At 46.6% G+C, this 24,979-nt stretch overlaps 2 protein-coding genes across 5 annotated transcripts in view; both read left to right on the top strand.

Moving 5' to 3' along the window:
- NIPSNAP1 (nipsnap homolog 1) overlaps nt 1–4,103 on the top strand; it is a gene marked incomplete at its 5' end in the record, with an annotated part of 11,162 nt that extends 7,059 nt beyond the window's left edge. The window contains 2 exon segments of the mRNA XM_027771601.1: nt 2,035–2,118; nt 3,080–4,103. Coding sequence (XP_027627402.1) covers nt 2,035–2,118; nt 3,080–3,144 — 149 coding nt within the window.
- A 1,818-nt stretch (nt 4,104–5,921) lies between these two features.
- The window catches only part of THOC5 (THO complex subunit 5), a 40,358-nt gene continuing 21,300 nt past the window's right edge, over nt 5,922–24,979 (top strand). For 2 of the 4 annotated variants that reach the window (XM_027771600.1, XM_006147898.3), the window contains exons 1-12: nt 5,929–6,005; nt 8,705–8,835; nt 10,525–10,668; nt 13,539–13,652; nt 13,779–13,876; nt 15,895–16,041; nt 18,023–18,137; nt 18,976–19,108; nt 19,805–19,840; nt 21,596–21,673; nt 23,128–23,168; nt 23,400–23,499. In XM_027771600.1, coding sequence (XP_027627401.1) covers nt 8,740–8,835; nt 10,525–10,668; nt 13,539–13,652; nt 13,779–13,876; nt 15,895–16,041; nt 18,023–18,137; nt 18,976–19,108; nt 19,805–19,840; nt 21,596–21,673; nt 23,128–23,168; nt 23,400–23,499 — 1,102 coding nt within the window. In that variant the 5' untranslated portion in view covers nt 5,929–6,005; nt 8,705–8,739. Of the gene's footprint in view, nt 6,006–8,704; nt 8,836–10,524; nt 10,669–13,538; nt 13,653–13,778; nt 13,877–15,894; nt 16,042–18,022; nt 18,138–18,975; nt 19,109–19,804; nt 19,841–21,595; nt 21,674–23,127; nt 23,169–23,399; nt 23,500–24,979 lie in introns of all 4 variants that reach the window. The other 2 variants (XM_006147897.3, XM_014587626.2) reach the window with 2 other exon arrangements.

The raw sequence follows: 24,979 nt of genomic DNA, 5'->3' as shown, positions 1-24,979 counted from the left end.
GTTCTTTTTGGTGATGGTATGTGCCCTAAAGCAAAAAAAAAAAAAAAAACTCCCCCCAAAAAAATAATAACCATAAGGGGGGGCCGGCAGGTGGCATGGGGGTTAAGGGTGCTAGACTCCCACGTGGCTGATCATGGTTTGAGTCCCAGACTTGGCTGCATACTCTCACTTTCTCGTTCTCTCTCTCTCTTGCTCTTGCTCTGTTCCTCTCTCGTCAAATTGAAATAAACAAATACATAAATAAAGTTAAATAATTCTTTTTAAAAAATAATAATAATAAGGGGAAGACCAGCAGATAACGTAATGGTTATGTTGCTGGACTCCCACATAGTCAACCACAGTTCAAGTTCTAGACCTGGTGGCTTGCTTTCTCTCTCTCTCTGTCTGTCTCTGGTGAATTAAAATAATAACAGTAAAGGGAACCAGCAGTTAGCATAATGGTTATTTCGCTGGACTCCCACGTAGTCGACCGTGGTTTGCGTCCCGGACCCGGTGGCTTAAAACTCACGCTGGGCACGTGTGCGTGCGTGCCCAAGATCCCGAGAGGAGAATGGAGGGGAAGGGATTGCAGCGTGACCATCCTCCCTGGGGGGTGATTTCTCGCTTTCTTTCTCTATGTCTCTCTGTCTGTCTGGCGAGCGCATGTGCCCTATAGCGAAAACCTCTCAAAAAAAAAAAAAAAAAGAAGAATAACAATAAATGCTTTAAAAAAAATAAAATAAATAAATTTTTAAAAAATTAATAAAGTACCAGCAGATGGAATGGTGAAGATGCTGGATTCCAACATGTTCAACCATGGTTCAAGTCCCATACCCAGAAGTTGAGGATCACGCCAGGTGCATGTGCATGCATGAGGAGAGTGGAGAAGGGTTTGCAGTATGGCCATCCTCCTGGGGGTGATTTTTTACCTCTCTGTCTCTCTCTTTGGTGAGCACCCTATGGCAGAAACCTAAGAAAAGTAAAAGAAAAAAAGTAGTTAAATAAGTGTGGGGGTTGTCAACATATGTTCTGATTGGATGGATTGTCAAAGTAGATAGTGTTGGCAGTCAGCAGGTGGTTAAGGCACTGCTCTCCCACGTGGATGACCGCAGTTCGAATCATGGATCTGGTGGCTTACTCTCTCATTTTCCCTCTTTCTCGCTCTGGTGAGTTCATGTGCCCTATAATAAATTAAATAATAATAATGGGACCAGCAGATGGTGTTGTTATGTCACTGAACTCCCATGTAGTCAACCGTGGTTCAAGTCCCAGACTCAGTGGCTTGAAACTCATGCTGGGCTCATGTATGTGCATGGTCAGGGTTCCAAGGGGAGAACAGAGGAGAAGGGATTGTGGCATGGCCATTCCCCCTGGGGGGTGATTTCTCACTTTCTGTCCCTGTCTTTCTGTGTGTCTCTGGTGAGCACACATGCCCTATAGCAAAAAAAACAAAAAAACAAAAAACAAAACAAAACAAAAAAACAAAACAAAAAACCTCTAAAAAATTAATTAAAAATTAGATTAGTAATTATTATTTAACTAAATAGATAGGGGGCTAGCAGGTACACAGTGGTTAAGGTACTGGACTCACACATGGCTGACCACGGTTTGAGTCCCAGACTTGGCTGCTTGAAACTCATGCTGGGCATGTGTGCGTGTTTGCTCAAAATCCTGAGAGGAGAATGAAGGAGAAGAGACTGGAATGTGGCATCCCCCTCGGAGGTGGGGGGGATGATTTCTCACTTTCTGTCTCTTTGTCTCTGTCTCTCCAGCAAGCACATGCACCCTATGCCAAAAAAACTCTCTCCAAAAAAAAAAAAACAAACAAAAAAAAACCGATAAAGTAGATAATGTTTGCCAGCAGTCTGAGGAAGGGGTCTACAAGGAGGAGACAGCAGGGCAGGGTGTGAGTCAGTGGGAGGGGCTCCTGGGCTGGGTCCAGAACTAGACCCTCATGCCTGTGGGAACCAGCTGCCTTAATCTCTACGCTACCTGCTAACCTCTGGGCCCTCCTCCCTTCTCCCCTGGGGACCCTGACCTGTGCCTTTCCCACAGCCTATAAAGACTTGCAGTCTCGGGAGGAGACTCGAAATGCTGCCTGGAGGAAGAGGGGCTGGGACGAAAACGTTTACTACACAGGTGAGTGCCTCCTCTGGGTGCTTCCTCTGGGGGTCGGCAGGGCCTTGGCCCTGAGGCTAGGATCCCGTCTGTAAGCAGATCTCGGGTCACCTGACTACCTGCAGTGGTGGGGATCTCATTCTACGACAGTGAGCTAGACCTAGCCACAGCAGTGTAGGCAGTAGGGGTCACTGTGTGATACTGGAGCCATACAGGAACACGCCACGTTTGGGTCTGGACACCACCTAAACACGCTGGCCACACACAAGGGTGTGCATGTGACGCTGGCTGGCTGGAAGGCTGGGGTAGGGATTGCAGCATGGTGAGACCCTGTTGAGAGAACCTGGTGTGTGTGCATGTGTCCTTTGTGAAAAAAAAAAAAAAAAAAAAGACAATGAGAGGGTTTCTCTCCTGGTGGCACGTTTTATAGGTACCACAGTCCTAGGGAGTGCTTTAGGGCAGAATAGAGCCAGGCAGCCCCTGCCTGTGAGATGTGGAGTAGCTGTGCTGGGGAGGCCGGGCCTGATAACACTAAGATTTTTTTTTTTAAAGAATTATATATTTATTTAATTCTATTTGTCATTATTATTTTTTTTAACTTGACCTGACACAGGACAAGAGAGAGAGGGAAAGCAAGAAAGCACAAGCCGCCAGGTCCAGGACTCAAACCGTGGTTGGCCATGTGGGAGTCCAGTGCCTTTATCCACTACCTGCCGGCCCCAATACTAAGATTTCGTAAAATATCCCTCTGCTCACCACCTAAGTCCCACCTTGTCCTATAATCTGGGAGTCCCAGCACTCTCCATGGGCTCTTCCAGGAGAGCAGCGGGACTTTCCTGCCTCGGCATCCAGGGCCCCTCCCCTTTCAAAGGCGTGTGTGTGTGTATGTGTGTGTGTGTGTGCATGCGTGTGCATGTGTGTGTGTTTGGGGGTTTCCGGTTTGCCTGAGCCCCCTCCATGACCTCTGCCTGTCTCCCCGTAGTCCCCTTGGTGCGACACATGGAGTCTCGGATCATGATCCCCTTGAAGATCTCGCCTCTCCAGTGATGCCGCAGCTGCCTCCACCTCCTTCCCCTTCCTCCAGGGCAGCCCCGGACAGAGGAGCTCCGGATCCTGCTGTCTTGGTTTTCTCTTGGCTCTGGGAGGACTCTGAGGGCTAGTGCTCAACTCAGAAAAGGGGGCGCTGAAAAAGTACAGGGTTCTGAGGACTTTCAGCTCTGCCCAGGCCTTCCTGCCGTCCTCCCCATCCCCTACACCCCCGCCCCACTCCTTCCCACCCGCTGGAAGTAGTTTCTAATTCCTGGTATGATGAATAGCAACCTTTTAGGTCTTTTCAATCTTCCAAGATTTCCTCAAGGCCACCAGTCCATTGGGCCACGCATTGCTGAACAGTCTGAGCCAAGTCGTTCCTGCTGGGGAAAAGCCTGGGACTGCCAGAACCTCTCAAGTCAGGAAGGTCAGGAGGAGATCCAGACTTCTACCGAGAGGCAGGAAAAGGGATGGGAGTGGGAAGGATTTCAGGGCAGGAGACAGACATGGGACAGGGACCCAGAAGGCCGAACTTAGGATTCAGAACTTAGTTTTTGACTGCAGAATTTGGAATACAGAATTGAGAAGCTAGAACAGAAGATAAAGAAGACCACTTGGGAAGGGGTCCCTAACACCAGGCAGATTGAGAGAGGCTCATCCTCTTCTCCCTCCATATTGGTGGAGAACTTGAATGTGCTGGAGTCCTATAGAGTCTCTCCTGCCGTCCCTCCTTCCTGTAGGCAAGAGTAAGGCTCGGGCCTGTATTTCTCTCACCCTGCATTTCTTCTCCCTGACCTGACAATCTGTCAGTCTAACCCTCATTCTGCAGGGCCACCCGGTGTGTACAGCGGGGTCAGTGATTCTGGGGACCTCCTCAGAGACCTCCATACCTCATGAACCCCTGGGTAGCTTGATTCTGCCTCCTTACCAGGAAAACGTGCTGACGTTGATGGAACCAATTAAATATTTACTATAAACCTCAGTGTCTTTTTTTCATCTGCGAGGACTTTAGGCCAGATGGAGCAGGGAGGAACTGGCTGATCTACCCCGCCAGGGGTTCGTGTGTCTGAGCTCCTCCCGGGGAGGGCATCTTTGTTCTCATTCCAGGGTAGGAGAAGGAACAAGCGCTGTATAACCAGGGATTCAGGACCCATGTGGTTTCTAGCTCTGGATAGAGACTTTACACTGAAAAATCTCGGACCCCGTATGTAAAGCTCATTTTGAGGGACTGGAAATATGGGAAGCTTTCGAGTATTCCAAGAGTTTTGACTCTACCTTGGGTAAATCGGGCCTGAAATGGGGAAACTGGTGATAAAAATGTAAAACGGGTCCTCCTCCGCCTAGCTTGCTGCCTTCCCTGGTTTGGCACGTTATGGTGGACATGCCAGTTCTGGTCAGCTGCGGCACAGGGGTAATGCAGGGCTCTGCTGTGCCGAGGTCACGCAGCGAGCTCTCAGGGTGGAGTCCCACGCCAGGTGCGTGCACACGCCTGTGCTCCTGGCTGCATGGGGCTAGAATCACAGCTTGAAGATCCTGCTGGGGGTGGCTTCTATCTGTGTGTCTCCCTCTCATGGAAGAAATAAAAACAACCAGGTTTTAAAAAAAAGGGGGGGGGACCAGATGATGTAATGGTTATATCGCTGGACTCCCACATTGTTGACCATGGATCAAGTCCTGGACCCAGTGGCTTCAAACTCCTGCAGGGCGGGTGTGTGTGGGTGCCCAAAATCCTAAGAGGAGACTGGAGAAGGGATTGTGGTGTGGCCACTCCCCCTGGGGGAGTGAGTTCTTGCTTTCTGTCTGTCTCTCTAGCAAGTCCACGTGCCCAACAGCAAAAAAATCTCTCTTAAAAAAAAGGGTGGGAGAAGTAGCCAGTAGATGGCATGGCTAAGGCGCTGGATCCTACATGGCCAACTGCTCTCGGGGAGTATCCAAAGTCTTCATAAGAACGGAGAAGGGATTGCTGCATGTCCCCCTCTCCCATTTGATTTCTCACTTTCTAGGTCTCTCACTATCTTTCCCTGGCAAATGCATACGCCCTACAGCAAACAAAAACCAAAAGCCAGGTTATGCAGTCAGATCCACTAGGGTCCAGTCTTGGTGGTCCCTTGCTCTCGATAGCGCACACTAGTTGCTGGGCACAACTTTATGTGGTGGGGAAAGTGAGTGAGGCACATAGAATCTTCATTTTTTAAAGAATTAATTTACTTAACTTCATTCATTTATTTATATTTATTTATTTTTGGAGAGTTGTTTTTTTTTTCTATAGGGCACACGCGCTCACCAGAGAGAGACAGAGAGACAGAAAGGGAGAAATCACCCCCCAGAGGGATGGCCGGCCCCGCAATCCCTTTTCCTTCATTCTTTTGCGATCTTGGGCGCGCACGCGCCATGTGTGAGTTTAAGCCACCGGGTCCAGGACTCGAACCGCAGTCAACTACATGGGAGTCCAGCGACATAGCCATTATGCGAACTGCTGTTTCCTATTTATTAATTTATTTTTAATTTGAGGCGAGAGGTACAGAGAAACAGAGAAAGAAAGGGAGAAAGCAAGCCGAAAGGTCCGGGGCTCGAACCGCGGTCACCCATTTGGGAGTCCACCACGCCAACCCCCAGAGTCTTCATTCTTACAGCCTCAGTTTCCCCGACTGTCGAAGGTAGCATGGGACGTAGGGTGGCTAGCACCCGCCCGCCTTGTTCGGGCAAGTACTCGCACTTCGCACTCAGCCCTCCCTGCCGAGGTCTCTACTTCCGGCCTCCTCGCCCCGCTTCCGGCCAGCCGCTCCTTCCCTCCTTCCGCTTCTCTATGGTACGCGGGACCGCGGTCTCCTCGCTGCCGGAAGTGCTCCCACGCCGGGACAGGTCCGTGGAGCGGTGCGGTGAGGAGGGGACTTGGGCAGGAGGATGGTCGCGGGGCGGGGCTGGGCGCTGGGAGACCGAGGTGCGGGCAGCTCGGAGGGCGCTCCCGGGCTGGGGTCCGACCCGGCGTCTCCGCGGATACTTCGGCCCGAGGCCCGGGTCGCTTGCCCGGCGCCGCGCCGGTTCCTCAGCTGTTGCTCGTGTGGACAGAGTTCCTGCGGCGTCGCAGGCCCACGCTGCAGCCTCCCGGCGGGGATGCAGCTGAAGACCGCGGGGTGGTGGGGAGACCGCACTCCGTTACGCGCTTCTGTGCTGTTGCCGGAGTCGGGATGTCCCACACTTAAGCCTTGCCGGTCCCGCTTTGGCGGATTCTGCCAACGTAATTTACCACCTATACGAGTGTTTATTACGGTTTTTAATCCAGTCATTTCTAGGCGTAAACTTACTTTAAGAGAAAACTTTAAATCTCTTTACCATGAATAACAAACCATTTTTATGCATTAGCATATTAATGGTAAAATATTAATATGTGTAATATGATAGAAACATCATAGTTAATAAATTCTGGTTAGATCTCATTGTCTCAGGCTCTGAGACAGAATTTTTTTTTTAAGATTATTTATTCTTTTTTTTCCCCCACAAGAAAGCATCCCCAACAGGGTGCCACCCTTCAGCCTACCCCCAGCATTCAGCCAGTTCATCATGGGCAGGTGGATGTCCAGCTTACTCAAGAAGGTTTCCAGATTTGAACCTTGGATTTTTCCATATGGAGTTCTCTCACAGAGGGTTGTGTTTAATCCTTGTGCCTCTGTCTTCCCCCTATCCAATCCTTTTGTTACAAAGGAATCTTGGTATTCATAAATGTTAGACACAGTAGTGAACTGAGATCTTGAAGCAGTCAGAAGTTGTTTTTTTTTTTTAAAGAATTGTTTTATCTAACTTTATTTTAAAAATTTATTTATTTTAACTTAACCAGAGAGGGCAAGAGAGAGAGAGAGCGTGCTTGTGCCACCAGGTCCAGATCTCGAACCTCAGTTGGCCATGTGGGAGTCCAGTGCACTTAACCACGCCACCTGCCGGCCCCAGAAGTTTCTTTTCTTTTTAGGTTTTTGCCATAGGGCACGTGAACTTTCTGGAGAGAGAGAGAGACAGACAGACACAGATGTGAGAGAAAAAGTGAGAAATCACCGCCTGGGAATGGCCATGTTGCAAGCCCATCTCCTCCATTCTCCTTGGGGTTTTGGGCATGCACACAGATGTGGCTGTGAAGCCACTGGGTCTGGGACTCAAACCGTGGCCGACAATGTGGGAATCCACCTCCTTAACCACTATACCACCTGCTTGCCCCTAGAGGTTTCTTTTCATGAACTCACCAGAAAGGGGGGGCGGGGAGTAGAAAGCAATCCTCCCCCCCCCCTCCAATGGATAATGGTCATACCACAATCCCTTCTTCATTTCTTTCTTCTTTCAGAGTTTTTGGCATACATGCACATGTTCCTGGCATGCTTCTTGAGCCATTGGTTCTGGGACTCAAACCATGTGGTTGGTCTTATGTGATCCAGCTACCTTAACCACCAGGCCATGGAGCCAGCCCAGAAGTTTCAAATAAGAATTGAAAAGGGATTAATTTTGTACGTAGGTGTTCAGTGTTATTTAAGCTCACCCTTGCACCATCTAAAGCCCCATCCTCAGATCATCTCTTCCCCAGTGGAGTGCCTCTGGTGTTAATTCCCACAGCAAACCCTGAGGTAGGGGTTTATTTGATGAAACAGACCTAAACAAAAACAAGACTCAATAGCCATAAAAAAGTATAGGACCACCAGTTAGCTTAATGGCTATGTCGCTGGACTCCCATGTAGTCGAACACGGTTTGAGTCCCGGACCCGCTGACTTAAACTCATGCTTTGCCAGGCCAGGGAATGCAGGCTTCATTCAGGGCATTCTAAAGAGCTAACAAAGGCCTGGAAAGAGAAGAAACATTATTAAGGTTGGTCTTTTTTTAAGAGTGAGAATTTAGACAGTAGTACTGGACTCCTGGACTGCTACAGTTGTCTAGGGGAAGGGTGCAGAAGTTCTGACAAGGGCGTGGAGATGGAGGATGCATGGTGTCTGGGATCTCTGGGTGAACACCTGAATAAAAGATGTTTCTATGGAGAGTGAACAGTACCTGAACAGGAGTGGGGAAGGAAGAAGTTGAAGACAGTTTCTAGGTCAATGGGATACATTGTGATGCCTTTTTAATTAATTAGAGAGATATTTGCTATAGGGCACATGTGAGACAAAGAGACAGAACGTGAGAAATCACCCCCCAAGGGGGATGGCCATGCACAATCCCTTCTCCTCCATTCTCTTGGGATCTTGGGCATGCATACATGCATGCACAGGCACCCAGCGTGAGTTTTAAGCCATCGGGTCCAGGACTTGAACCGCAGTTGACTATGTGAGAGTCCAGTGATGTAATCATTACACCATTTACTGATCCTAGTGATGCCTTAAAAAAAAAAAAAAAAAAAGAGGTGATGGTAGAGCAGATGAGTTCATTTGGACAGGCCAATTTCCTATTTCTGAGAGTTGAACACAGATTTTGGAGGGTCACGTGACTTTTCTTGTGTTCCTAAATCTGTAAGTGCTCAGAACTGCTAGTTAAATGTCAGTATCCTGACTCCAGGAAAATCAATTCCAACTCTGGAAAATCTCAAAAGCTCCCTCCTCTTAACAGCTCTCTGCTATTTCCTCCTGACTTGAGGAACAACCATGTCATCAGAATCAAGCAAAAAACGGAAGCCCAAAGTGATCCGAAGCGATGGAGCCCCAGCTGAAGGAAAGCGGAATCGATCTGACACTGAGCAGGTGAGATCAGCCAGGGTTACCGTGCTGCTGAGGAACTGCAGCTCATGGCCAGGCACCCCATTGTACGTTTGCAGCAGCTCCTGGTCACATCCAATGGGCCAGCTTTCTGGTGGCCTTTGGTTGACCATATGACTATAATTCCTGTGACTCCACAAAACCAGAGTGTCCATATCAAATATAGTGGCAGCATCCCAAGAACCAACAAGCCTGTATTAGGCATTCTTAGTACCTACACAGAGAATGGATTCCAGTGTGATTTGTTTCTCCCCTTTTCCTGAAAGTCCATCCGAGGCAGCATGGCACTAGATCTTCAGATATGGCATACAGATAGGGTCAGTGGATACGTCTGTTGAGGTCACCAAACCACCTGTTCATGGATCCTGTTCTGTGACCTCATGTGGTCAGCAGGGTCTTCTTTTGTCCTTTAATCTGTTAAGTTATGACTTAACTATTTTGCTTGTTGAGTTGGTAATTTTTAAAAAATTAGATTAAGAAAACATACCAGCCTAGAGACCAGAAGTTGGTGTACTGGCTATGTCGCTGGACTCCCATGTAGTTGGCCACGGTTTGAGTCCCAGACCCAGTGGCTTAAACTCACACTGGGCACATGTGTGTGCGTGCCCAAGATCCCGAGAAGAGAATGGAGGAGAAGGGATTGTGATGTGGCCATCCCCCCAGAGGGGTGGTTTCTCGTTTTCTGTCTCTCTGTCTTTCCAGCAAGCGCATGTGCCATATTGCAAAAACCTCTTAAAAAAAAAAAAAATCCCAGCCTAGGGACCAACAGATGGCGTAATGGCTATGTCGCTGGACTCCCATGTAGTCAACTCTGGTTCAAGTCCCAGACTCAGTGGCTTAAACTCACGGTGGCTTCATGTGTGTGCATATCCAAAATCCCAAGAGGAGAATGGAGGAGAAGGGATTGCAGTGTGGCCATCCCCCAGGGGGTCATTTCTCACTTTCTATCTCTGTCTTTCTGGCGAGCGCACGTGCCCTATAGCAAAAAAAAAAAAAAAAAAAAAAACTTCAAAAAAGAAAGAAAACATACCAGCCTAAATTTAAATTCATAAAATGATGCCTCCCTCTGATTTAAGAAATCAAAATTAATGAGGAGTCTTGTCCTTTTTAGATATTGATTTTAGCTCTCTTTTAAGTCTCATGTATTCTGTTTACGGCAAAGGCTGGGCATTCAGTTATGGTGTTTTATCTCTGCCATGTCTGATTTGACCATCTAAATACCTATTAGTAGGAATTTGGTTAAGTGAATTCTGGTTCATCTCTACAGGAGACTATCCTGCAGCCATTCTGATGGACAGCTAGGTTGGAATGGGAAGTTGCACTAAACAGTGTGGGCAGTATGATCCCATTTTATTTTTTTAAAAATCTGTATTTACCCACAGTATCCATAATGGAGTTGTTTTAGGCTGAGAGGTGAGGTTGTAGGAAAATTTGACTTTTTTCCATATTCTTTCCTATGTTCTTAATCTCTGACACCAAGAATGTACTATTTTATAATCAGAAAGAGAAAAAGCGTTTCCATTTGAAAATAAGAATAAACATTTGATTTGAGGGCCAGATCCTGATTGGGCTTTAGTTACTGTTCTTATGTACCATGAGATTTCAACCAAGTGTCCCTGGTCTTGCCAGGGAGACTTTACCTCGCACCCAGGGCCTCTATCCTTACCTCCACAGGAAGGTAAATACTACAGTGAGGAAGCTGAGGTAGACCTGCGGGACCCTGGCAGAGACTACGAACTCTACAAGTACACGTGCCAGGAGCTACAGCGGCTGATGGCCGAGATCCAAGATCTGAAGAGCAGGGGCGGCAAGGATGTGGTAAGGAGCAGAACTTGATAAGGATTTCACCTCTGTTAGTATTTAAGTATCAGGACGTGACAAATTGGAGGAACAGATAAGGGTGCCTCTCAAAATCAGCAGTAATCATTATTTTAAAATATGCTGAACGCCTTGTTTAATGTAGCCCCACTCATGCTAAGTTCGTTATATATAAAATCTGAACCTGGTGACCTGGCGGCCATGAACCTGGTGGGGCTGTTTTACACCTACTATTGCCTTCCTGGCCTTGGTCTTCTGTCCTGGCAGTGATCATGTGTTGGAGTCTGAGGACCCTTTAAGACCTTTTAATTATTAGAGAGGTCTATTAATTCATTGGCACTTTTTATCATCATTCAGTCACCAATTATAACAATGAAAATAAAGAATAATCCATTTTTTCTATAACTAATTTTCTTTTTTAAAGAGAGGGTCTCACTGTGTCATAATCCTCTTGCTTCAGCCTCCTAAGTAGCTGGAACTCGAGGTGTGCAACCAAGTCTGGCGTTTAGGATAGGCCGAGACACAAACCTGGATATCCCAAATTCCTCACCCTGCTGAGTAGCAGTGTCAGCTAGCATGTGCTACTGTAATTTGATTCATTGAGTTAATTTTTTTGAATTGCCAGAGTTGCATATACTCTCCAGAGAAAGAGACAGGGAAGAGGCACCCCACCAATGGGACATGGTCACACCACAAATCTCTTCTCTTCCATCTTTCCATCTTGTCAGATTTTAGGGATGCACACATATGTACCTGGCTTTTTCAAAATGTTTTTAGAGAGAGATTTTGCTATGGGGCATGTGTGCTCACCAGAGAGACAGAAAGCGAGAAATCACTGCTGGGAGGTGGGGGGCAATGACCATGCTGCAGTCTCTTCCCCTCCAGTCTCTTCTCAGGGTCTTGAGTTTACGTGCTCATGTGTGAGTTTTAAGTTGCCGAGTCCAGAACTCAAACTATGGTCGACTACATGGGAGTCCAGTGACAACCATTATGCCATCTGCTGGTCCCACCTGGTATGTTTTTCAAGCCTTCAGGGCCAGCCATGTGGGCAGCCATGAGGGATCCATCTTTATTTAACCACTAGGCCAGAGTGCCAGCCCCATTAAGTACCAGGCATTTTGCTAGATGTTAAGATGTGATGGGGGCCAGCAGATGGCATAGTGGTTACACTGCTGGACTCCCACAGGGCTGACCATGGTTTGCGTCCCGGACCCAGCAGCTTAAACATCACAGTAGGTGTATGTGCATGTGTGCCCAAGATCCCAAGAGGAGAATGGAAAAGGGATTGCGATGTGGCCATCCCCCTAGGGGATGATTTCTCACTTTCCCTCTCACTGTCTCTCTGCCTCTTCACCCCTGAACACCCCACACACCATGAGCACACGTATCCTAAAGCAAAAACCTCTAAAATAAAAAAGAAAGAAATGATACATGTAAATTCCCTTGATATTATGAAGATGGATATGTGTAAATCATAAAGACTTAAGAATGAAGTTATCATTAATACTGGGTTGTCTGAAAAGTCATGATGTATTTTTCTATGTTTTTCTAATGCAAAGATGCATCATAACTTTTCTGACAACCAATATTAAATGAATAAACTGGGCTTTGAGGACAAAAAGCTCAACAGTGTGACTGAAAACTGGATGGGTAAGTTTTAAAAAAGTCCATTTTTCTCTCAGGAATCTCACCGTACATATGCTGATCAATATTTCTAAGATTATTACATTGTATCTATTTTATCATAGCCACGTTTATAGCTATAAATTTTTTTTTTTTTAAGAGAGAGATTTTTGCTATCGGGCACATATGCTGGCCATAGAGACAGAAAGACAAAGTGAGAAATCACCTCCCATGGGGCATGGCCACACTGCAGTCCCTTCTCCTCTGTTCTCCTCTCAGGCTTTTAAGCACACACGCACAGGCGCCTGGCCTGAGTTTTAAGCCTCCTGGACCGAAGCTCGAACTGTGGTTGACTACGTGGGAGTCCAGCAATGTAACCATTACACCATCTGCTGGTCCCTATAGCTGTAATTTTTAAAATTTTATTTAAATTATTCTGTAGTGTTGTTTTTAGATGTTGAAATTTTTTTTCATTCATTCATTCATTTTATTTATTTTGGTGTTGTAAGACATATACGTGCCCACAAAAGAGAGAGAAGAGGAGAAAGGAAGGGATGGGAAGCACCTCCAATGGGCCTTGGTCACATCACAACGCTTTTTCCTTTAATTCTGTATCCTGTCAGCATCCTGGGCAGCACTTAACTGCTATTCCATGACCATAGAAAATAGAAAAAAAATTTATGGCAAGATGTGTCAATGGTCTTTAGCATTTTCTTTGCCATGGAACCAACCCAGATGTCCACAAACAGATGAATGAATGGATTGAGAAGTGTGGCACATATACACTATGGAATACTGTGTAGCCATAAAAACCAAGACCATTTGATAGAAAGTAGATGAATATGGAAGATTTACTGCGAAGCAAAGCAAGCCAGACTATGAAAGAGGCATTGTCTGTCCCCACTCAGTATCTACTGAATGTTTGCACTCCGTGGCAGAAGCTGAAAGGTTAGAAGGCGTAAAAGCATGGAGAACAACTGTGGGTACTAGAGATGGTATGGGAGGAGGGTGGGAAATGGGGGAGGTGAGAGGGAAGGAATCAAGGAGAAAAAGAAGCAAAACATTTGAAGGACACAAAGATGGGAATTTACCTGTTGAAGATAATGTGTATGGTAATAGCTCTCTGGCTGGCATGAATACAAGGTATTCATGCCGGGAATATTCATTTTGTATGCTGTAATGATATATAGTGATTGAATGTAAAAATAAATACAATATCTTTTGGGGGGGAAAAAAATTCTTTGCAGGCAATTGAAATTGAAGAACGGAGGATCCAAAGCTGTGTGCATTTCATGACCCTAAAGAAGCTTAACAGATTAGCCCATATCAGGTTGAAGAAAGGAAGAGATCAGACCCATGAGGTAGGAATTCAGAGTTTGATTAACCCTCCTTCGACGTCCCCTGTACCCCTTCTCCGAGTTTGCTAATGGTCTGCCTGACTCCATCCCAACTTACCCCGCTCTCCTCTGATTTTGTCCTCCTTTCAGGCTAAGCAGAAAGTCGACGCCTATCACCTGCAGCTGCAGAACCTGTTGTATGAGGTGATGCACTTACAGAAGGAGATCACCAAATGTCTGGAGTTTAAGTGAGTTTGCGAGGACAGGGCTTTGGCACAGATGGCCTGTCGGTAACTTTTTTCCATAGCTCAGTGTGATCTAGTCTCTTCAGAAAGAAACTGATGAGCTTGGAAGACTGCAGGATCGGGAGAAGAAAGAATGAATAGACATCACCTCAAGTGAGAGAGTTATAAGCAGTAGTTTTTGCTGCACAAAGAACCTCAGAAGGTTCTCTGACCCTTTTGAGTTCTGAGTTCTGCACTTGGTAGAAAGCAGTTCTCTCTCCCCAGCAAGGGCCCTTGTATTACCAGTTTGATTCCTGGGCCTGTTGTATGGGAACATCTCACTTCTAATCCCATCCTTTCAACCTTTTGGCTTTCTTTTCCTCTCGAGTCCCAGCAATTCATTTTTTGAAATGAAATTTACTCTTTAGACCTGAAGTTATTGGTGCTTAGCTGCTTTCAGGTGAAGAAACTATAGTTTGTCAGTGTCCTTGTTAAAATGGGATGCCTCTTGGCAAAACCCAGGTAGAGATGAGGAGGAGGAAGAATTAAACAGGAAGAGAAGGGAGAGTGTTCTTGCCTGGTCATACCTGTTTGTGCAAATTAAAAAATTACAGATTTTATTTGTGACAAACTTGACATGACTGGGGCCATGTTAGACATGTAATCTAACATATTTTTAAATAATGTTATTGATTTTTTTTTCTTTTTTTTTTTTTGAGAGGTTTTTGCTATAGGGCACGTGCACTCACCGGAAAGACAGAGAGAGACAGAGAGACAGAAAGCAAGAAATCACCCCCCAAGGGGGACGGCCACACTGCAATCCCTTCTCCTCCATTCTCCTCTTGGGATCTTGGGCACGCACGCACACGCACCCGGTGTGAGTTTAAGCTACTGGGTCTGAGGTTTGAACTGCAGTCGATTACATGGGAGTCCAGCAACATAGCCATTATGCTAACTGCTGGTCCCATGTTACTGAATTTTTGAGAGGCATCTTGGTTCCACCCCCCAGGGGGATAGCCACGCTGCAATCCTTTCTCCTCCATTCTTTTCTCCGGATCTTGGGCACGCACACACACGCGCCCAGCATGAGTTTAAGCCACCTGGTCCAGGACTCGAACCACCGGGTCTAGGACTTGAACCGCGGTTGACTGCATGGGAGTCCAGGAACATAGACATTACGCTAACTTCTGGTCCCCAGTTTCCTGATTTTGATCATGTACTATGGTTAGATAAGATATCAATGGGCCCGGCAGGTGGAGTGGTGATTAAGGACTCTAGACTTCCACATGGCCAACTGTGGTTCTAGTCCCAGACCTGGCAACTTGCTTTCTCAATTTCTCTCTCTGTCTCTCTTTCTCTCTTGGTCTGTCTCACTGTGGTCAAATTTAAAATAAGTAAATAACGTTAAATAAAAATAACTTTTTTTGTGTGTTGGAGAGGTTTTTTGCTATAGGGCATGTGCACTCGCCAGAAAAACAGAGAGACAGAAAGAAATCACTCCCCGTGGGGGATGGCCACGCCACAATCCCGTCTCCATTCTCCTCTCAGGATCCTGGGCATGCATGTACACGTGCCTGCTGTGAGTTTAAGCCCCGAGGTCCGGGACTTGGACCGCAGTCAACCATATGGGAGTCGAGCGACATAGCCATCATGCCAACTGCTGGTCCCAAATAAATAATTCTTTCAAAGAAAAGAAAAGAAGATCACTCTGGGTGCATGTGTGTGTGTGAGTGTGTGCATGCCCAAAGTCCAGAGAGGAGAGTGGAGAAGGGATTGCGGCATGGCCATCCCCCCACGGAGTGATTTTTCACTTTCCCTTTCTCTCTCTCTCTCTCTGGTGAATGCATGTGCCCTATGGCACCTATGGCATGTTGCCAGCTACTGACGTTACTCTAAAACATCTGCTATTGAGCATTTGCTCTGAAAACTGTCTTATAGGAGCCCGAGTAGCTGCGGACCAAGGCTAAGTGGGCAAAGATGGAGGGAACTTTGCACCTGCTTTAGCCGTAGATTGCAGCTTGATGTCTAGTTTCTGCCTATAGGTCAAAGCATGAAGAAATTGATCTGGTCAGTGTGGAGGAGTTTTACAAGGAGGCTCCGTCAGATATCAGCAAGGCTGAAATCACCATGGGAGACCCTCACCAGCAAACCCTGGCACGCCTGGACTGGGAGCTGGAGCAGCGGAAAAGGTAGTATTTCCTTCTTCCTGACCTTGTTAACCTCAGAGTGACAGTGCTTTGTCCTGACCTAGGATCAGACAGCAAGCGCTATGGATTCAGCATCATAATCTCTAAGTCTAAATCCTACTTTCTAGGATTTTCTTGATAAATTCACCCTGGATAGTTTAAACCTGATCGACCTCATCATGTATGGGGTTGTCATGGCTTAGAGTTGTTAACAGAAAACTGAATCAGTTTTTTTTCCTTTAAATGTTAACACCCTAGACCTAAATGTCTTGTATGTCATATATCTAATTTTTTATTTTGCCTTTACCCCCACATTCCCATGATATTACAAAGCTTTGTAAGCATTTCCTAAGGTTTACAATATGTCATATTATAGAAAAACAGAACTTTACAAAGTAATTCCCATTGGACTTTTAGGTTGTTTCCTTTTTTTTTTTTTTTGTTTCCATCATAAATAATGTTTCAAATCACCTTTGTATATAAAACTTAATTGTATTAATAGGCCATTTTTGTGTTATTAGCCATAAAAAGAATTACTATGCCATGTAATTTAAGTTAAGTCTTTCCAAGAATGTAGCAGTTTGTTTTGTTTTGTTTTGTTTTCATTCTGGACTTTTTGTGGTTGCATCTCTTTCATATTTCTATAATAATCCTAGGGCAGGGACCAGCAGTTAGCGTAATGGCAATGTCGCTGGACTCCCACGTAGTTGACCGCGGTTTGAGTCCCGGACGTGGTGGCTTAAAACTCAGGCCGGGCGCGTGTGCGTGCGTGCCCAAGATCTCGAGAGGAGAATGGAGGAGAAGGGATTGCGGTGTGACTATTCCCCCTGGGGGTGATTTCTCGCTTTCTGTCTCTATGTCTCTCTCTCTCTCTCTGGTGAGCGCACACGCCCTATAGCAAAAACCTCTCCAAAAGAAAAAAAGATGTTGGACTCCCACATGGCTGACTGAGGTTTGAATCCCGGACCTGGTGGCTTGCTTTCTCACTTTCCGTATCTCTCTGTCTCTCTCCGATCAAAACTAGAAAATAATAATAATAATAAATAAAGTTAATACATTAAAAAAAAAAATCCTAGGGCTTTTGGCTGGCCCAACAACTCTGTTCTCTGAGAAGTGGTAGTTGGTGGGAACCAGCAGTTAGCGTAATGACGATGTCGCTGGACTTCCACGTAGTCGACCGCGGTTCGTGTCCTGGACCCGGTGGCTTAAAACTCAAGCCGGGCGCGTGTGCGTGCGTGCCCAAGATCCCGAGAGGAGAATGGAGGAGAAGGGATTGCGGCGTGACCATCCCCCCTTGGGGGTGATTTCTCGCTTTCTGTCTCTATGTCTCTCTCTGTCTGTCTGGCGAGCGCACGCGCCCTACAGTGAAAATCTCTCCAAAAAAAAAGAAGTGGTAGTTGGTGTAGTTGCCTTTGTCTGTTACAGGATGTATTCTTTGCCTTCAATCCAGGTTCTAAGTTGAAGTAGCACTGAATCTGCATCGTAGGGGATTCGTGCCAGTATTGTAGCAGAAGGGGTAGCCTGTCACTCCCGTCTAGTCCCCTGCTTGCCCTGTGAGTGCTGCCTTGCCAGGTGTGTGTGTGTGAATGTTTCGAGGCTAGTTTCCCAGACAAAACCTGGAGCAGAAGACGATACAGTTATGCCCTGGAAGACATGGGCAGGGCCACTGGAGAGACAGGCATGGACTCAAAGCCCAGCTCCATGTTTGCTCTTAGCTGGGTGACCTTGGGCAGATTATCTACCTTCCTGGGCCTCATTTTCCTCCTTTGGGGATAAGAAAAGTCCCTGTCTTCAGGATTTTGTTAAGGATTAAATGCAATAATGCTTGTAACCAGCTTGCTTGAATACCTAGCACACACTAAGTGCTGGTAAGCGTTAGCAGTTAGTCATGGCTGTGTCATTAGATAGAGCCAAACAGTGAACAGGCACGTCGGGGTGTCCCTGGGAGGGCATCAAGTGCCAATGTTCTATCCTCCCCCAACAGGCTGGCAGAGAAGTACCAAGAGTGCCTGTCCAACAAGGAGAAGATCCTTAAGGAGATTGAGGTGAAGAAGGAGTACCTGAGCAGCCTCCAGCCTCGCCTCAACAGCATCATGCAGGTGAGACCTGCCGGCCTTTTGCTTTGCCTTCACCATTGACCAGGGGCTGCCAGAAGCCCAGTCACCCTTTGGGCTTTGCACGTCTGTTAACCCTAATTGCTATTAGAGTACTGCCTGAGGGTGGTGGTATCTGCAGTTCTACCCAGCTGGTCCTATAAGCTGGTTTCCTGGAGCAAGACTGCTGGCTGGTTGGACTCAGGAACATATGCACATCTACCTGGGCATTTTCTTTCCACCATAGCCTCCCATGGGTAACCTACTTTCTCAGATGTGTTGCACGGCCCCCACTAGCCTCACAGACTTCTGGCATATAAACACACTCCCTGTGGATGTCTGTGAGATCCCTCTGATTATAACTTGGGGCAGATTGCTCAGCAGATCTACTCTGCAAAGAACCTTTCAAGTATTTGAAAGCACTAGGGTGGTAAAAGTCCCCCACTTGTTTTTTTTTTTTTATTGGGGAGGCCAGAAGGCATATAGACAGAGGGGAGTACACCCCAGTGGGTGTGGTTCACACTTCTATCCCTTCTCTTCAATCTCTCCCTCTTTTCCGGATTTTGGGTACGTGTACACATCCACCTAGCATGTTTCTTAAACTGCCAGGTCCAGAACTTGAACTGCAGTTGGCCATGTGTGATCCAGCTTCCTTAGCTACCAGGCCACGGAGGCAGTCCCATCTGGTATTTTTATATTGACCTTTTATCTGCTTATTTCTTCTACTAGTTTATCACATACTACTTTTGTAAATAAAAACTATATGTAATCACTAAGCAGCCTCATGTTCCTATGTGGACTGGCTAACAAAGGAAAAACAAAATCTGTCTTTGGTTGCATGCAGGCTTCCCTCCCAGTGCAGGAGTACCTGTTCATGCCGTTTGACCAGGCTCACAAGCAGTATGAGACAGCCAGGCACCTCCCACCTCCCCTCTACGTCCTGTTTGTCCAGGCCACTGCGTACGGGCAGGCCTGTGGTGAGTATGGGGGCTGGCGAGGGACGGGGGCTCTGGGAGCAGCGAGTCATTTGGAAGCACAGCCTGCCAGGGAGTGCTCCCTGCCCTGCCCAGAAGCCTTCAGGTGACAGATGCTGCCTACCCGCTTTACCCCCTTTGCACCGCCCAGCATGGCTGCTTTGACCAGCTGCTTGTGGCTGAGCTCAGCTGATGGGCATTTCAAAGTGATGGTTTTGAGCCTCCCATGGGCTTGGCTGGATGGCTGTTGGGTGCAGTGCTCAGGCAGCCTGCCTGGGCTCCCAGATGTTCACCCACCAAGGCACGCTTGGCTGGTGGATTGATGCCTCTTGCTTTGCTTTAAAGGGGGTGGGGCTTGGTGAACACAGGTCCCAGCCTGCTCTCTAGCTTTTACCATGCCCAAGAATGGGCTGCATGTTGTTACGGTTAATGACCACATTGGGGAATGCATCCTGATTCTGCTTAAAGGCAGCTTGTGACTGCTAGGGTTTTGAGTTTTGCAGACACTGCCTCTTGCCCCAATGCAGCTTTCCCCTGGCACTTGACTTTGTTTCCCCCATCCCACCGCATCAGACTGACATGTATTGTATGCCTGTCTTCCCAGCCGTGGGCACCAACACATTACTGTCTCTTCTTGTGTTTCCCTGGTCCTTCGGGTCCTCTCCCTCCCCTTGTTCTCCCTCCTGTTTCCATCATCAGCTCATATGAAATCCTCCTCCCAGCCCCCTAGACAGGGTGAGTAATTTTCTTTTATTTTGTGTTTAAAACCCAGCCTGTTTTTATTTCCATCTTAATGTTGAATTATAAGATTAGTTTGGTATTTGCCAGTTGATGGAGACACCATGATGGTCCCATGTGGGATTGTTAGAGATGGGGTGATGGCCTGCCACTTGGAAAGGTTTGCCATCTCTCTCTCATACACCCGGGCAAGGTGCTGCAGGCTCCTGTGATAGTCTGTACCCCAAGGATGCAGCAGTAGGGGTGGTGGGCTGTCTGATTTCACAGTGCTAGACCTCTAGTTCCACAAAGGGCAGTCCACACTCTCAGTAAGATGTCAGGCCCAGCGAGTGACATGCTCAGCAGCTCAGTGCTCAAGTGACCGAGCTCAAGATGAAGGACTGGTCTGGAATCCTAGCTCACTTGCTTTCTGGCTAGGGCATGTAACTTCTGTGATCCTTAAGTTTCTCATCTGTTGGGTTGCTGGAAAAGTCGTGATGTATTTTTCTGTGCAAAAATGCATCATGGGGACCAGCAGTTAGCATAATGGCTATGTCGCTGGATTCCCATGTAGTCGACCGCAGTTCACGTCCCAGACCCGGTGGCTTAAAACTCACTCTGGGCGCATGTGCGTGCGTTCCCAAGATCCCAAGAGGAGAATGGAGGAAGGATTGCGGTGTGGCCATCCCCCCTGGGGGGTGATTTCTCGCTTTCCATCTCTCTGTCTCTGTCTGTCTGTCTGGCCAGCGCACTCGCGCTATAGCAAAAACCTCTTTAAAAAAAGAAAGAAAAAGGGAACCAGCAGTTAGCGTAATGGCTATGTCACTGGACTCCCACATAATCGACTGCGGTTCACGTCCCAGACCCGGTGGCTTAAAACTCACGCTGGGCGCGTGTGCGTGCGTTCCCAAGATCCCAAGAGGAGAATGGAGGAAGGATTGCGGTGTGGCCATCCCCCCTGGGGGGTGATTTCTCGCTTTCTGTCTCTATGTCTCTTTCTGTCTGGTGAGCACACGCGCCCTATAGCGAAAACCTCTCCAAAAAAAAAAAAAGGAAAAAGAAATGCATCATGACTTTTCAGATGATCCAATATAAAGGCCTTAATAATACTGTTCCTCTTACAGAGTTCTGAGGACTAAAAGTAACCTTACAATGATAAGTTATCAACTCATTTAGTCCCCAGTGACGCAGTAAGGCAGCTACCATTTTTGAAGCCCCCACTCCATCAGTGTGGAAACTGAGGCTCAGAGTAGTAACGTAACATCACAGGTGTCATGTTCAGAAATTGGGGCAGGGACTCAGGCCAGGGAGTGGACTGCGGGGTCCAGATTCCTACCCACTAGCCTGCTATCTAGTTAAGAGATGTCAGCCAGGTGCTTGGTATAGCTCAGGATAGGGTAAGCACTTAGATGAGAGCCATCATTTCTGGGATGTAGAAAGTCTGGGCTTCTAGGTGAGAACCTTGAAAACAAATGACAGAAGTGTTCCACACGGCTTTTGTCCCTAGATTTGCGTTTCTGTGCCTTGGCATGCACCCAAAGAGAGGTGTTCATCACTAGTCTTAGGTCAGACTTGCCTGGGAATCTGTACTTTGCATTCTTTGTTCTCGGTAGTGAGAAAAAGACTTAAGTTTCCCACCTTGTTCCTCTTCACCTGAAGAAAGAGCTTTTGCCTTCTCACCCCTAGTCAGTAAGGAGCTGAGACAGAAACGAGAAATGCAGCCACAAAGGTGGCCTGCATTCAGCTTCCTAAAAACCTTATTTTCACCCCCAGATAAGACATTGTCTGTGGCAATCGAAGGCAGTGTGGATGAAGCCAAGGCTCTGTTCAAGCCTCCTGAGGACTCCCAAGGTAATGTAATGTCTGGAAGGCCTCCCCTGGGAATGTCAAGTCACACCCTAAGGACAGGCTTGGTTCTTGAAGGATCAGATCAGCTCGACTTACTTGGGGTAGCAGGAAACTTTAGTGTCTTAATGCCCTGAGGTAGATCTAATCCTAGTTCCTGGAGTCAAAATGCTGCCTCCAGATTTTGGCTCTAGCTTACTGTCTAGCTCCCTGACACTGGGGAAGGTGCTTAATGTGTCTGAGGCTCGGTTTCCTCATCTGTAGAACTAGATAGTAATACTTCTTGGAGAGTTACTACGTGGATTAAATAAGGTAAGACACACAAGGCATTTAGCATCATCCTCAACTCAGAGCATTCTCTCAAATTACATGAATGACAGCTCTCAGTGTTGGTTGTTTTTTTTTTTAAGGCTTTATATTACATTAATTGTGTTAATTTTGAATACATCCCAAACTTCCCTGAAGGATAACCATTTTTAATGAAAAAGCCAGTAAAGATTTTGGTTACCTTGTTAAAAAACCAAAATGCTCCAAATAATGTACTTGGCATTATCTTTAGAAAAAGTTTAATTTGCTAGAGGGTATGTGTGCTTACCATGGAGAAACTGGGAGTAGGGAGGTGGGGATCAGAGAGATGGTGGGCAGAGGAAGAAAGTACTTCCCAGTGGGATGTGGTCATGCAGCAATCCCTCTTCCTCCATTTCTCCATCCCATCTGGACTCTAGGCACGCACTCACTCGTGCCAACTTGTTGTTAAAGCTGCTGGTGCTGAACAGCTTGATCAGTCATGTGGAATCTAGCTGTCTTAACCCCTAGGCCACAGGGCCAGATCAGGAAGATAATTTTTTTCTCCCTGATAAAAATCAGGCTGGTTTTTCAGAATGTGTTTGCCTCTGTGTTCTGCAGAGCAACTGTTATTTGTGTTACTATTACCGTCACCACCAGCAGAGGAAGGGTTTGTGTTCCATAGAAAGGACACTTAGAAGCTCTTCAAGAAACAGAGGTGGTGGGAGCTCGCTCCGTAGCCTAGAGGTCAAAGGAGCCAGATCCCACATGGCTGAATGTGGTTCGAGTCTTAACCTTGGTGGCTTGGCAAATGCCAGGCTTGTGTGTATGTGTGCCTGAAATCCTGACTAGGTGAAGTGGAGGAGAAGGGATTGCAGTGTGACCACACCCTTGGGCAAGTGCTTTCCCTCTCTCTCTCTCTGTCTCTGGTGAGTGCTTGTACCCTCTGGCAATTAAGAAGGGGAGGGGACAGGTAGTAGGACAATAGGTCTTTTCTTCTTATACCACCATGTTTTCTGGACTGAATAAGCAGCAAATTATTATTTATTCTAAAGAGTTTAGAATAAACTTACATAAATTTACAAGAGTCTAGCTCCTTGGTGCTCTGTGGGTTGAGGTACTTTAGGGAACATTGGGACCCTCCAGCTCTAACCGTCTTCTCTGTGTGGCTGCAGATGACGAGAGTGACTCAGATGCTGAGGAGGAGCAGACCACGGTGAGACCCATTCCATTAGTGGGGCGCCAGGCTGCACTGGGGTTGGTCGGTTTTTAGGTGCCTCCTCCCTAGCAGCAGATGAAAGAGATTTGAAAGCAAGGGCTGCTGGGAGGGGAGCTTGCCAGCTGAAGCAGCGGGTCCCAGGAGCAGTGCTGAGGCCCTGGCTGGCAGTGGTAGGGAAGGGGGAAATTCAGATGGCCACTGCTCACCATCTTGGCTCTTTTTGCCCAGAAACGCCGACGACCCACGCTGGGGGTTCAGTTGGATGACAAGCGCAAGGAGATGCTGAAGAGGCACCCGCTGTCCGTCATGCTCGACCTGAAGTGCAAAGGTCTGGATTCACTCACCTCATCCTGAGGGATCTGCAGATGCATAGGGTCCAGTGAGCCAGTGGTCTCTTTGCATAAGAAAGGATTCCTGTTTAATATTTTTCTGCTTTCCTTCATTGTTAGGCATGGAGTTTTTTTCTTTTGTTGTTAAGTCAAAATCATAACAAAACTCCAGACACATAGGGAAGCTTGATGAAACTTTCTCTGTCTCAGTTTGACAAGTCAGATCCCAGAACAGATCTAGCCATGGTGGCACACAGGTAGCCCCACTTCTTGGGAGTCTGAAAGCTGCTTGGGAGCCCTGTGTTTAGTTTCCAGACCAACCAGAACATAAACACCTGTAATAATAGCTAGAGAGGCTAGAGAAGGAGGATTGTATAGTGAGACTTTGTCATAAATACCTACCTTAGAGCCAGCAGGTGACAATGGTTAAGATACGGATGCCCACGTGGCTGTTCTCAGTTTGAGCCCTGGATTTGGCTCTTTCTCTCTCTCTGTCTCTAGCAAGTTTTTAAAAAATATTAATAATTATAGACAAAATTTTAAATAAATACTCCTTTTTAAAATAATTATTTATTTAATATTATTTATTCATTCATTTATTTTAATTTGACCAGAGAGACACAAAGTGAGAAAGAAGGGAAAGTGAGAAAACAAGCAGCCAGTTTCAGGACTCAAAATCATGGTCTGCTACATGGGAGTGTCTTACCCACCATGCCATCTGCTGGTCCCCAATAATTCTTTTATTTAAAAAAAAATGCCTATCTTTATCTCTATCTCTCATGTCCCTCTCTCATCCTCCTCTCTTATAAATGAAAAACAGAGTACCCAGAGGAGTATTCAGGTTTAAGTCATACTACCAATGTGGTTAATAAATATAAATAGAATTCTGTATTCTACAGAGAGTGTATGTTTCAAAACTGGTTTTGTATGGGAAACGTATCATGTAATAAAGTGTATAGGAGTTCATAGTGAAATTTAAGTTCTCCTCTCATGCAGGGCTTCCAGAGCTAGTCTTTAGTCTTATTTCTGATAACAACAGATTCCTCATGTATTTTGTAAATATTCTGTGCATCAAGAAACTCTTATTTAGGGCATATGCACTCGTGGGAGAGGGAGAGAGAGAGAAAGAAATCACCCCCCAGGGGGATGGTCAGGCCATAGTCCCTTCTTCTCTGTTCTGTTCTTGGAATTTGGGGCACGCATGCACACACGCCCAGCATGATTTTCAAGCCACCAGGTCTGGGATTCAAACCACAGTGGCCATGTGAGAATCCAGCATCTTAACCATACAACCTACTGGCCCCACCCTGACTTCTTATTTTTTTCTTAAGAATTATTAATTTTATTTATTAATTATTTTTTTAATTTGCTATTGGGCATGTGCACTCACCAGAGACAGAGAGGGAAAGTGAGAAAGCAAGCCACTAGGTCTGAGACTTGAACTGAGGTCAACCATGTGGGAGTCCAGTGCCTTAACCA

Source organism: Tupaia chinensis, unplaced genomic scaffold, assembly GCF_000334495.1.
Source record: "Tupaia chinensis unplaced genomic scaffold, TupChi_1.0 Scaffold000226_1, whole genome shotgun sequence".
NCBI classification, from domain to species: domain Eukaryota; kingdom Metazoa; phylum Chordata; class Mammalia; order Scandentia; family Tupaiidae; genus Tupaia; species Tupaia belangeri.
The sequence above is the reverse complement of the archived record's forward strand: the minus strand, read 5'-3'. Positions and strand labels throughout refer to the sequence as shown.